The sequence below is a fragment of the Melanerpes formicivorus genome, unplaced genomic scaffold, assembly GCF_026170545.1.
Source record: "Melanerpes formicivorus ecotype bairdi unplaced genomic scaffold, bMelFor1.0.p_v2 SCAF_80, whole genome shotgun sequence".
Taxonomy (NCBI): Eukaryota; Metazoa; Chordata; class Aves; order Piciformes; family Picidae; genus Melanerpes; species Melanerpes formicivorus.
In genome coordinates this window covers 784784-797970 of record NW_027142432.1, presented here as the reverse complement: position 1 = coordinate 797970, position 13187 = coordinate 784784, and the positions used below count along the sequence as shown (strand labels likewise).

Here is a 13187-nt window from a genome sequence, read left to right as displayed (position 1 = left end):
GTGCAGCAGTGCTGGCTGAGGGTGGCCATCTGGGTGGAGCTCTTGCTTCAGCCAGCTCAGAGGTGCAGCTGCTTCTGGCTGTGGATGCAGCAGTACTAGATGATGTTAGAGCTGAGGGTGAAGCTCTTGCCATAGTCATCACAGAGGGCTGGGCACTGGGCTGGGGGCAGTGGAGCTTCACCATCTCCATGCTCGGTGGGAAGATTTTTCCCCCACTCAGGGCACTGATGTGGCTGCTTGGGTGGCACAGTGGGGCTGATATGGGTTTGCCCTCTTTCTCCTCTTCATCTTCCTCCTCGTTTTCATCATACTTCTCCTATTCCATATGATCCTCCACATCTCCTTTGTCCTCCTCACAATTATTTTCATCCTTCTCCTCCTAATTCTCATATACTTCATCCTTGCTCTCCTTATCACCCTGTGCTCTTGGGCAAATTCTTGGGGACCAAGTGACTGAAAAGTAAGGACACTGTGTGCAACATATTGTGCTGAGCAGATGGTTCTAGAGGGCTTGGATTGCTGAGGGAACATTCCCAGGCTTGGCTTTGCTTTGCTTCCAAAAATCAACAATTCTTCTGTGGCTGTGTGCAGGCAGCTCTCTAAGGAGAGCAGGGGGCAGCTGGTGCCATGGAGCTGTGAGCTCCAGCTGCAGAGAGCAGTGGAGAAGTCTGATGCAAGGAGCAGGGATGTAAGGCCCAGGGGGGCAGGGACAGCAATGGGGAGGTTGGGGAGGGTGAGGAACATAGTTGTCCATTCAATGTCAGCCCTCAAAGGACAGCTTCTCCTCCCAGTCCAGACCCCCTGAGCAGACAGCCTGCATCATTCTGGCTTGGTGGATGCTGCTGTCACCTCTGTCCTCATCTGTAAAAAAGAATCAAATAGTTTACCAACAAAATCTGAGCTTTGTGAGGTGCACTTGGAAATCTGCACGTGAACAACAAAGACACAAAGAGCTCCTCAGGGCACTTGGGGATCATCCCATGAACCTCAGGTACTGAGAGAAGAGTGAAGAAACTGTGCAAGAAGCAAAACACAAAGTACCTTGAAGCATTGATTGGCCCCACTGAGGCTTGTTACTGCCAAAGCCTCCCCAGGGACTCGTTAGAGCAGCTCAGGAGAGGCTGTGATTGCAGCAGACAAAGGCAAAGTGCAGGAGAGCAAACTCTGGCTCTGGTTTCTGCAGCACAAAGACCAAGGCCTGAGCACAGCCCCTGGGCAGGCAGATCCTGTCCCTCATGTGTGGGTCAAGGCTCTTCAGGTGCAGTGGGGGTGGGGTGTGGGTTTCATAGCAGTATAGCATGGCCTAGGTTGGAAGGGACCTCAGACCTCCTCTGCTCCAACCTCCCTGCCATAGGCAGGGATGCCTCTCCAATAGACTCAGCTGCTGAAGGCCTCATCCAGCCTGGCCTTCAACACCCTCAGGAGAGGGCATCCTACCTGGGCAGCCTATTCCAGAGTCCCACAACCCTCATACTGAAGAACTTCTTCCTGAGACCCAGTCTAAACCTCCTTTTCCTCACCCTCAAACCTTTCCCTCCTGTCCTGTCACCAGACACCCTCATGAAAAGTTCCTCTCCAGCCTTCCTTTAGGATCCCTGTAGGGTTTGTGATGCTGAGTGGAGGACAAGGGCTTGACAGTCCCCAGCCTTCCTGGGGCTGTGGAAAGAGGCAGTGAGGCCCTCCCAGTGCCTTAGGACAACATCTCCTCACAGGCCTCGGGGGCAGAGAATTGCCAGAGTCAAGAGGGCACAGCCTTGGCTTCTCTTCATCACTCCCACCACTGCCATTGCCCTTTGCCAGCTCTCCCACAGCTTTGTCCTGCACTGTCTCACAGCTGCTTCTCCTGCCCTGCAGGCTGCAGACACTCATCTCACTTCCCCACCTTGGCCTTTCCATGCCTTCACTGACACCTGCCCACACTCACACTCTGCTCCTTGGGACACAAAGAGAAGGGCTGATCCCAGACTCAGCCTGGAGATCTTCTCAGGCCACAGCACTACCCTTTGAGAGAGGTTTCTTGCTCCTCATGGCCAGTCTGCACCTGCCAGGCTGCACCATCTGGCAGTGTTCCTCTCTCCTGCTGTCTCCTACCTCACCAGGAGCTCCCAAGGCTGCTGGCCTTGCAGTTTCTTGGCTAGACAGCACCAAGCCCTGTGCCTGCTGCTGTCCCATCAGGTACTCAGGCAGCAGAGACACAGCAACCAGCCCATCAGCCCCTTCCTGCAGTCAGCCCAGGCCCTTTGGCAGAGGGCATCTCCCAGATCACTGTGCCCATCTGCCAGCCAGGAGCCCAGGGCTGCCCTATCAGCTCCTGCAGACACAACTGACCTCCCAGTCCCTTTCCCAGCTGTGTTCCTGCTGTTGGCCAATCCTCTCAGGAGGCAGAAGTGGCCTCACCTCCCCCTTCCCAGTCCTTGGCTTCCTACTGAATGGTGAGTTCCTGAGACACAACTGAGCACAGGATTGCACACTCAGCCCTCAGCCTCCTTGTGGCCAGAGCCTGAGCAGATCAAAGTTTCACCAGATCCATCTGGGAGATTTCCTACCAAGGCTTTGAGTGGAGAAGCTGCTGGCTCTGTCCTGCTGCATTTGTGGAGGAGACTCCTGCACATCCTCTTGTCCAATGATCCTGCTCAGGGCAGGGTTAAGCAGATGAGTTCTTTCAAGGCCTCTACCCAGTTTGGCTTCATCTGCAGAGGAGATGTAAAGGCCCTGGGTCAGATGGTGCAGGGAGTTCATTAGGACATTTCACATTGCTGGCCCAAGGGCTTGCCCTGAGGGATGCCACTGGGAAGTGTCTGCCAGGAGGACTCTCCACTGGTGACATTTGGGCTTGATCCACCACCCAGCCTCCACCTCACCCATTTCTGCACTCCTGCTCTCAGCAGTCTGGCTCTAAGGAGGCTATGGGGGACCATGGCAAAGCCCTGGCTAAGGTCCAGGCACAAAACATACCCTTCTTGCCCCTACCCATATGGCTTCAGCAATACCTCTCTTGTCCTGCAAGGGCCTGCAAATGGCTGCAGAGGTGTTTGAGCCTTCACCTTCCCAGGGACTGTGCTGAGGGTGACCAGCCTGCAATGTTCCCCACCCTCCTTTTTGGTGTTCTTGATGAGGCCTTTTCCAAGGAGCCCAGAACCTCTGGGATGGCTCTGTGCACATCTCAGGGCACAGTCCAGCAAGGGTGATGTGAGCAGACAGCAGCCTGCCCAAGACAACTGAGATGAATCTCCCTGGGCCAGTAGGGTTTGTTCTGGAGTGACACACAGCAATGTCCCAGCTCTGTCAGGTGTTTACATCTCAGCTGGCCTCATGGACCCTTAATGGAGTGTGGGATGTTCAGAGACAGAGTCTTTCCCCATCACTCACACAGGCCCTGCCCTGCAGCAGTCAGAGAGTCTCCCTGGCCTCCTGCTGCCCCTGCCAGAGGCTGGGAGGGGCTCCTTACACCTTCAGTGCCTTGGCACCTCCAGCAATAGCTGATGGTGTTTGCTCACTCAGGTTCACCTCAGCTCATCTGCTGACATCTCATCTGCACAATGCAAACAGGCACTGCTGACCTCCTGAGGCCATGTCCTCCTGTGGAGGGACACAGAGTCTATCCAAGCTGAGGTGTGAGGCTGCTGCTGGAAACAGTGGTTGTGAAGCCCAGTCTAGGATGACTGCCCTGGGACAGCTTCCCCAGGGTGTCCAGTGAACACAGCCACAGTCCAGACCCTTCTCTGCTGATCCTTTGGGTCACTTGCAGGAGGCCTGCCTGTGTGAGGACACTGCTGTGTGCCCCAGCTCTGCACACTCACACACTTGAGCTGTTCACTGCTGTTTGCATCTGTTGGACTGCCATGCAGCAGGATGGTGCCCAAGCTGCCAGAGCAATCAGGCCTTGCCCCATCACAGGAGCTCAGCAGGAGAGTGTGGAGGTGGAAAGAGAACAGTCGTGGAAAAACAAGTGCAGGCAGTACCCTATCAGAGCAGTCCTGGCTTTGGAGCACAGGGCAGGAACAGTGCTCTGGATTCCCCTGGGGTTCACAGGGCATGGAGTGGAACAGCGACTCCTCTTCTCTCCCACAGCAGCAGGGTCACACAGGCATGAAGCTAAATGCTGCTCCTGCTCTGTGCAGCTCCTCAGGCTGCTGCTTCAGGCTGAGGCAGATGTTTGCACTGCTGGACTCAGCTATGTCCCTTCCCTGGCAACTGGGCAGATCTCACCCTCGGGGGTCCAGTCCTCTTGAAGGCACATCGGGCACTTGGTCTCTTTGTTGTCCTATGACCACCACATTTCCATCTGCAAAGACCTTGGAGAGTGCCCAGAGATCTCCCAAGATGTGCTTGGGAGGCCTCAGGCACATGACCAGTAGAGAGAGGCTGAAGGCCATGGGCTCAATGGTGTGAAGAGTGAGGACAAGAGCAGAGTAGCCTGAGAGTGCTTGGGGAGTGGTTTGAGACATGGAGAAGCTTTTCCGCACAGTGACAAAGTGCAGGAGAGAGAAACAAAGCCACCAAGTGCAGCTGGGGAGGTCCAGACTGGGCATGAGGAGAAAGAAATGTCACTGCAAGACATCCCCCAGCAGGAGCCTGGAGCACTCCAAGGCTTGGAGTTTCAAGGAACAGCCAGGGAGGATGGAGAGAGAGCAGCAAAGGAAGGTGCCAGCAAGGTGGGGCAGCTGGCTGGGTGACTACAGCCTGCAGGGAAAGAGGCTCAGCTGATGCAGCAGCAGAGGACAGCCTGAGGGGCAGATGACAGAGGGCTGTGGGAGAGCTGAAAGGCTCCTGGCAGAGCCAAGCTCTTCCTGCCTTTGGTTCTGGCTGTGGTCTGTGTCACTGATGCCTCTGAGGAGACAACTCCTCCTTCCAACCCTGGGGCCTCATTGCCTCCTTGTCCATCCTCAGGAGCCTGGGAGGGGTTGTGCCATAGTCCTGCCCATGGCATTGGTCCTCTCCACATCCCACTGCTCCAGGAAGAGCCCTGAGGGGTTGAGTGAGGGACAGGATCTGTGTGTCCAGGAGCCAGGGCGCAGGGCTTGACCCTTTGCATTAATGAAACACCTCCAGGTTTGCTCAGCATCAGAGACATCTTCCTCTGCTTGTCCTGACCTCTCAGCACTGCCTCCACTTCTCTGCTCCAACCACAGCCTGCAGACACTTTCCCAGCAGTGTCCTCACTGGGAACCATCAACAAGAGAAGAAACTTCAGAGTTTGAAAGTGACTGAAACTTCTGGAGAGGTTTCATCATCTTCCTCTCAGTCTCTGATGTTTACCTGGCACCAAAGCCACCAGAGGGTCATTAAAATGCCCTTGGGTTGGTCCTCTGCTGCTCAGCTGGGCTGAGCTCCGTGGCTGGAGGGAGCTGCTGGCAAGCAGGCAGCAGAGAAAAGTGTCAGCTGTGCCCAGGAGCAGCTCTCTGCTCTGCACAGCAGGGCTGAGGGCACTGCCAGTGCATCTCAGCAAGATGAAGAAGGCAGAGAGAGCTTGGAGGTGTCCAGGAGGGTGACTGAGAGCTGACAGGAGGAGAAGTCACTGCAGGCACTGACACGGTGAGTCTGTGGGGGCAGGGCAGTGCAGGTGCAGCTCCTGGAGTCATCTCCTAAAGCTGGCACAGCCACAGCTGGTGGGGGCTGGAAGGAAATCTTCCTGTGCAGAGGCTCTTTTCAGGCTTTTCTGAAGAGCTGTGGAGCCCTGGGGTGCAGGCAGGGGTGGTGAGGGCTGTCCTTCAGAGCAGGGTCCCTGTAGCCCAGGGGCTGTGTGCTGGGGCAGGGACTCTGCTGCCTGCCAGGCTCAGCTCTCAGGCTGCCCAGGGAGCTCCACACAGTGCTGTGGGGAGAAACTGTGAGTGGCAGGAGACAGCCCTGGCAGGGCAGGGTAGGGCAGGACAGGGCAGGGCAGCGTCCTTCTGCTGTGGGGATAGAGCTGCATTGTCCAGAGCTGCTCACAGTTCTAGCTCATCTCTGGGTAATTCTGAGGAGGCTTCCAGAAGAGCATCAAGGCAGCATTTTGCTGGAAGGGAAGGAGTCTTGGCTTTGAATGTTGATCCCCTTGGTGTGCTGGGTGGGCAGTGTGAGACTAGAGTTTATTTCACTGCTGTCCATAAGAATCTGAGGTCTCATTAGCCTTTGAGCTGCTCCTGAGCCCCTGCACACCCAGAGCTGCCCCTGGGCAGTGTCCTGCTGCTGGGAGGGGTCTGTAGTGCAGAGCTGAGCACACAGCAGGTGGGATGGGCTCTGTCAGCAGGGACAGGGAGGAGAGCTAGGAACAGAGAAGCAGCTCCTGACAGGGACAGCTGCCAGCCACAGGGAATTGGGCAGCTGGGGGAGAGGGATCTACTGGCAGAGATGCCCTGGCAAGGGGGATCAGGCACCTCTGTGCCATTCTCTGCACTGCAGACACATTTCCTAATGCAACATTTTGCTCTCTTCTTCTACCCAGCAGAGGCAGTGCCCTCAAAGCTATGAGCTCCAGGTCAGGAGTCACAACCTTGTCAGCTGATATTCATCTAAAGGCATCAGGAGGGTGCACCCAAAAGGACCTGTTCATTGCATTCCATTGTAGAGTGTAGCTCTTGCTTGTCAACACAGCTTCATTTGCTTCTAGCTGAGCTGATCTGGCAAAGATAATGCTGGGGGAAAATTTCAACCCACCACAATGGGACTCTTGCTCTCTGGGATTGGGCTGTTGGTCACTTTCTATTCTGACACCAGGGGAATCTTCATGGCAATTCTGGGTCCCTGCTGCATTTGAAGTTGTCATGAATTCTGCCATTTGGTTTGTAGTGATGGGAATGAGCTGATCCATTCCTCATGCAGCTCAGGGACAGGGGTTACAATGAGGCTGAGAGAAGTGTGCCCTAACTTGTCACTGCCTTTCCCTCCTTGGACAGGTCTCCATGGCCAGAGGCAGCAGATGGCCAACAGCAGCTCCATCACCCACTTCCTCCTCCTGCCATTCCCAGGCACAAGGCAGCTGCAGCTCCTGCACTTCTGCCTCTTCCTGGCCCTCTACCTGGCTGCCCTGCTGGGCAATGGCCTCATCATCACCACCATAGCCTGGGACCACCACCTCCACACCCCCATGTACTTCTTCCTCCTCAACCTTGCCCTCCTTGACCTGGGTGCCATCTCCACCACTGTGCCCAAATCCATGGCCAATTCCCTGAGGGACACCAGGGACATCTCCTATGCAGGATGTGCTGCTCAGGTCTTTCTCCTTCCCTTTTTCATGTCAGCAGAGTTTTCTCTCCTCACCATCATGTCCTACGATCGCTATGTTGCCATCTGCAGACCCCTGCACTATGAGACCCTCCTGGGCAGCAGAGTTTGTCTCCACCTGGCAGCAGCTGTCTGGGGCTGTGGCTTTCTCTATGCTCTGCTGCACACAGCCAATACATTTTCCCTGCCCCTCTGCCAGGGCAATGCTGTGGAGCAGTTCTTCTGTGAAGTGCCCCAGATCCTCAAGCTCTCCTGCTCCACATCCTACCTCAGGGAACTTTGGCTTCTTGTGGTCACTGCCTGTTTATCATTTGTCTGTTTTGTGTTGATTGTGGTGTCCTATGTGCAGATCTTCAGGGCAGTGCTGAGGATCCCCTCTCAGCAGGGACGCCACAAAGCCTTTGCCACCTGCCTCCCTCACCTGGCTGTGGTCTCCCTGTTTCTCACCACTGCCTCCATTGCCTACCTGAAGCCCTCCTCCATCTCCTCCCCATCCCTGGACCTGGTGGTGTCAGTTCTGTACTCAGTGGTGCCTCCAGCAGTGAACCCTCTCATCTACAGTCTGAGGAACCAGGAGCTCAAGGCTGCCCTGAGCCATGTGATCCCTGGATGCTCTCAGAAGCAATAAACTCTTTGTCTTCTCCTGCAGAGCAGTTCTGATGTCACTCAGTGCAGGCCCAGTCTGGCTCCTGGAGTTGTGGCTGCTGCTGGTGCTGTTCCCCTTGTGAGAATGTTGTTACCACACAAATGTCTTTCTTCAGACCATTTCTGGTTCAGTGTTGTCCTGTCTACTGTGACCCAGAGGCTGCAGACATGAGGAGCTGTGCTCCCTCTGTGTTCAACACAATAAAGGACCCTGCAGGGAGTTGTTTCTCTGAATTCCTTCCTCCAAGGCTTCTGTGGAGCTGCAGGGCAGTGCCTGTGTGCAGAGGTGGAGGGGCAGAGTCCCAGCACAGCAGCAGTGCCAGGGAGCCCCAGAGCTTGGGCTGTCCTCAGCTGTTCTTTCTTCCCTTCCACCCTCTCTTGCTGAGCCTCTGTGCTGGTGCAGGGCCTGAGTGCTCTGGCAGCTTGGGCACTGTGCTGCTGTGTGGCAGTGCTGGGACTGCAGGCTGGGACAGGTCAGGGCTGGTTGTGGGACAGAGCTGGGCTCCAGATCAATGCTGCCATGAGAACAGGAAGTCTCCTCATGCCTTCATACCCCAACCCTCTCCCATTACAGACTGCATCTACTCAGATTCCAGTCTGGATACCCTGTCCCCATTCCAGTATAGACTCAGTCCAAACATGGTTCCTTTAACCCCTCCCAGTACAGATGTGGCCTCATCCCAGTACAAACTGGATCATACTGTCCTGTAGCACTGCAACCTGGGTCCCATCCCAGTACAGAATCTATCCCCTGGCTCCTTTCACAGTACTGACTGCACCCGTCCCAGTACAAACTGCACACCCTCATGCCCTCCCAGTACAGCCTGGGCCTTGTCCCAGTCCGAACAGTATCCCTTTAATCCATCCTGCTACACATTAGGCCTTGTCTCAATGAAAACTTGATCCCCTTATGCACTCCCAGTACAGCCTGAATCTCATTCCAGTACAGTCTGGTCCCCACAGAGTACAATTTGGGGTCCATTTATCCCCTCCCAGTACAGACCTGGTCACATCTCAGGACAAACTGCATTTCCTGAACTCCTCCCAGCTCAGATGTGGTCTTATCCCAGGACAAACTGCATCACTTTGCCATCTCCCATAGAGTTTCCTGTGCCACTACAAAGTGCATCCCTTGGACCCTTTCCCAGTTCCTAATGCATCCCTCCACATGTTAACTGTGTACTGTGGTTCCAATCCAGTACAGACTGGGCCCACTCCCAGTACAAACTGCATCTCCTGACTCCCTCCCAGTACAGACTAGGCCCTGTCCAAGACAAACTGGTGCCCTGATCCCAGCCCAGTATAGTCCAAGACCTATCCCAGAGGAAATAGATCCCATGGCATCACCCAGTACATACTGGGGACCTTCCCAGTGCAAACTGCATCTCCTGATCTCCTCCCAGTACAGACAGGGTCTCATCCCACAGCAAAGTTGAAGCTCTGACCTCCTCCAAGTACTAAGTGCTTTGCTCCCACTGCAAACCAGAGAACAGGACTCCTTCCCAGGACAGACTGTGCCTGCTCCCAGGAAAAGCTGCACCACCTAAACCCCTCCCAGGACAAGACTGGAACCACTCCCAGTACAAGCTGTGTTCCTTAACCACCTCCCAGACAGACTGGGCCGCATCCCAGTACAACTTGAGTCCCCTGGACACATCCCAATACAGTCTGGGACTCATCCCAGTACATATTGGGATCCTTAATACCCTCCCACCACAGGCTGGGCCCTGTTACAGTTACACTTCCATACCCTAATCACACCAGAGTCCAGCCTGGGCCATCTCCCAGTTCAAACTGGCTCTCATTAATATCTCCAAGTACAGCCCAGGCCTTGTCCCAGGAAAAACTGATTCCACTCATCCCATCCTGTGCTGTTTGATATTTTTATCAGTGCTATAGACAGAGGGATGGAGACACCATCAGCAAGTGTGCAGATGGCACCAAGCTGATGGTGCTGTTGAGATGCAAGAGGGACAGGATGGCATCCAGAGGGATCTGGACAGGCTGGAGAGGTGGTGCCCAGGTGACCCTCATGAGGTTCACCAAGAGCAAGAGCAGGGTCCTGCAGCTGGCCTGGAACAATCCTCACTATCAATACAGGCTGGGAGAGGAGGTGTTAGAAAGCAGCCCTGAGGAGAAGGTCTTGGGGGTGCTGGTGGGGGAGAAGCTGGCCAGGAACAGGCAGTGTGAGCTTGCATCCCAGAAGGCCAATGGGAGCCTGGGCTGTATGCTAAGCAGCATGACCAGAGGTGGAGAGAGAGGATCCTGCCACTTTGCTCTGGTAAGACCTCCCCTGAAGCCCTCAACACAGGAAGGACATGGAGCTGATGGAGTACATCCACAGGAGGGCCACAGAAATGATCAGGGGCTTGTATCAGCTCTGCTGTGAGGACAGGCTGAGGGAACTGGGGGTGTTCAGCCTGGAGAAGAGGAGGCTCTGGGGAGACCTAATAGCAGCCTTCTAGTACCTGAATAGGGACACAAGAAGGATGGAGAGAGACTGATTGCAGAGGCCTGCAGGGACAGGATGAGAGGCAATGGCATCAAACTAGAGAAAAGTAGATTCAAACTGGATATGAGGAAGAACTCCTTCACTATGAGGGTGGTGGAACACTGGAACAGCTGGCCCAGGGAGGTGATTGAGGCCTCTTCCTGGAGATATTCAAGGTGAGGTTCCCAGTTCAGACTTCCTGTGCTCTGGCCCTCACCTGCATGCCCTCCAACCCCTGACTGATCCTGCTTGGCACCTGGCACAAGGTAGGGGCGGGGAGCTGCCACAGGAAGAGGAGTAGGAGGTGGCCTGTGGCTTGGAAGCTCATGGACACCAGGAGCAGATGGGTGGCAATGCCATGGGCAGCTCAGCTCTGCCTCAGGATCTCCTGCACAGCAGCAGGCACGAGGATGGGCAGGGGCTGGGAGGTCACTGCTGGCTCAGCAGCTGATAGGGCAGCAGCAGGGAGAGGGCAGGAAAGGGACTGGGAGGTCACTTCTTGCTGCAGCAGCTGAGAGGGCAGCCCCTGGCTCCTGTCTGGCCTCTGTGCTTTTGGCCTCCCAGCTGCCAGAGTCCCCAGCAGGCAGCAGAAGGCATGTGGTGGGCAAGGCACTTGTGTGACTCCCTGTCCCTAAGCACCTGGCGGCCCCTGCCGGAAGAGCCTTGGAGGTGGGTTGTCACCTCCCTGCCACCTGAGGGCCTGAGGGGACAGCAGCAGGGACAGGGCTTGGCTGTGGCTGCTTGAGAAGCTGAGAGGCAGCAGCAGGGAGGTACCTTGGCTGTTACTGTGGAGCTGGAGGTTCTGCTCTGTGCCCAGGCAGAAATGTCTCTGGCAGGGACCATTCCCAAAGGCCTGGGATGGAGCAGAGCCTGAGGAGAGTGAAGAAGGCCAAGTGCAGCTGGGCTGTGGTAGGAGGAGTGTGGCCACCCAGACACAGAGGTTGTCCTCCCCATGCACTCAGCACTGCTGTGACCACATCTGCAATATTGGTGTCTGGCTGGGGAGTTCCTTAGTCTGGAGGAATGGAGAGGTACTCTATAGGAAATCTGCCTGGATGGAGTTTGGAGTCTCCATATAGAACCTGAAGCTGCTGAGCTTCTTTAGCCTGGTGAAGTGAAGGCTCAGGGGTGATGTGCACCTGCTTGAAGAGGGGTGTCAGGTGATGGAGCTTTTCTTGGTTGTGGACACAGAAGGAAGCCTTCAGAAAGTGCAACTTAAAGGTTCAGACTGGAGGCCAGGACAAAGAAATGTCACTCAAAGTGTAGAGCTGTGGTGCAAGAGGTGATCCAGAAGGAGTCTGGACAGCCCATGTCTGCCTTTGTGTGTCAAGGAACAGGCAGCAAGAGTGGAGAGGCCTGAGTGAAGGGGTGGAAATGTCAGGGGGAGAGCTGGCTAGGGAAGCCAGATGGATGTCAACAGTCTGAAGGGGAAGGGCTGCAGGCATGGGACAGTGTAGCACAGCCTGCAGGAGGGATGGCCAAGGGCTCTGGCAGGGCTGAAAGGCTCAACAGGGACAAGGTCTTGATCCTCTTCCTTCTGGCAGCAGCTTCTGCCACCATGGCTGCTGAGATGAAGTTCAAGTTGGAGGCTCTCAGGATCTGCCTCTCCAGGGCCTGAGGGTCAGAGCTTGGCCTTTCTCTTGCCTAAACCAAGGCCAGGGTTTGTTCAGCTGCACTTTGCCTTTGTCTGCCTTCAATCATAGCCTCCATGGAGCTTCTCTAACCACCCCTTGGAGGCTTTGTTGCTAATGACCCTCAGTGAGGCCAATTAATACTTCAAGGCAGTTTCTGTTTATCTTCTGACTTCTTGAGCAGATTCCTTCAGTCTCCTCTCAGTGTGTGAGGCTCAGGCAATGATCCCCAAGTGCCCTAAGAGCTATTTGTGTCTTTGTAGTTTTCTTCAAGATTTCAAAGTGCTCCTCACAAAGCTCATTTATTGTTTATTTTTTTCAACCACCAAATGACAGAGTGGATAAGGACAAGGCTGACCCTGACTGACTGCAAGGGATCCTGAATTCAAATCTATTTCTAGGCTGTGCCTGGAGGCAACCACAAAACACACAAACACAGAGACAGAGCTGGCTGGGTCCAGTGCAAGATAGAAACCTTGACCCTGGTGACTGGAGCTCAGGGCACACACTCACAAAGCTTCAACATTCTCAGAGGATGAGAACTGAGCCTGGAGAAGTCTGACTTGGTGCTGGCCCTTGGTGCAGGTTGTGCCTGAGAGATGTCTGACTGGGGGAGATGCTGGACACAGCTGCTGGGATCCAGGAGAGTTCCAAGGCTCTGGCTTTAGGGTCACTGTTTTAAGAGGTGGAGATCCTTGACTTTCATCAGGTGTTTCTCTGAGCTGGAGAACTTTGGATGCTGAATCATCCTGGGATCTTTTGCCACTTGCACAGACCCTGGAGTTTTTGGCTTTCGGAGTTTTTGGCTTTCAGAGTTTTCTATCAGCTCCCTGTTGGCTGTGATCCAAGCACAGATGCACTGAGCTGGCAGGAGGTGACAAACTCCCCAAGCCATAGGGAGAGCAGTGTAAGGCTGGAAGAGTGAGGGTGCAGCACACCAAGGACACCTCTGAGAGCTCTATTTCTCTCTGTCCTGATCCATACCTGCCTTACTCTGGGCTGGTTCATGGCCTAGGAAAGGGGGGAGGGGGAATCCCATTAGGTCTTGAGGAGGTCTCCAGTGACAGGGGGACTGTGCCAGCACAATCTGCTCTGTGACTCGAGTGCATTTCACTCAGCCAGAGAGTGGCTGTGTGGTTGCCTCTTGTCTCTGTGCCTCTCAACAGAGAATGTCATCATCCAATCAGAATGTGAGGGAAATTTGGTGGTTCCTTAGC

At 54.9% G+C, this 13187-nt stretch overlaps 3 protein-coding genes across 3 annotated transcripts in view; 2 read left to right on the top strand and 1 right to left on the bottom strand.

Moving 5' to 3' along the window:
* The window catches only part of LOC137454324 (zinc finger protein ZFP2-like), a 394553-nt gene that overhangs the window by 286543 nt on the left and 94823 nt on the right, over positions 1–13187 (top strand). The gene's annotated exons all lie outside the window — the stretch shown is intronic.
* Positions 1–13187, bottom strand: part of LOC137454423 (zinc finger protein 850-like) — a 349726-nt gene that overhangs the window by 295864 nt on the left and 40675 nt on the right. The window lies entirely within an intron of this gene.
* On the top strand, positions 7052–7792 carry LOC137454379 (olfactory receptor 14A16-like; the record flags this gene model as incomplete). The annotated part of the gene is made up of 1 exon (XM_068164427.1): positions 7052–7792. A coding segment is annotated over one exon (741 nt), but the record flags the coding sequence as incomplete, so codon positions are not given.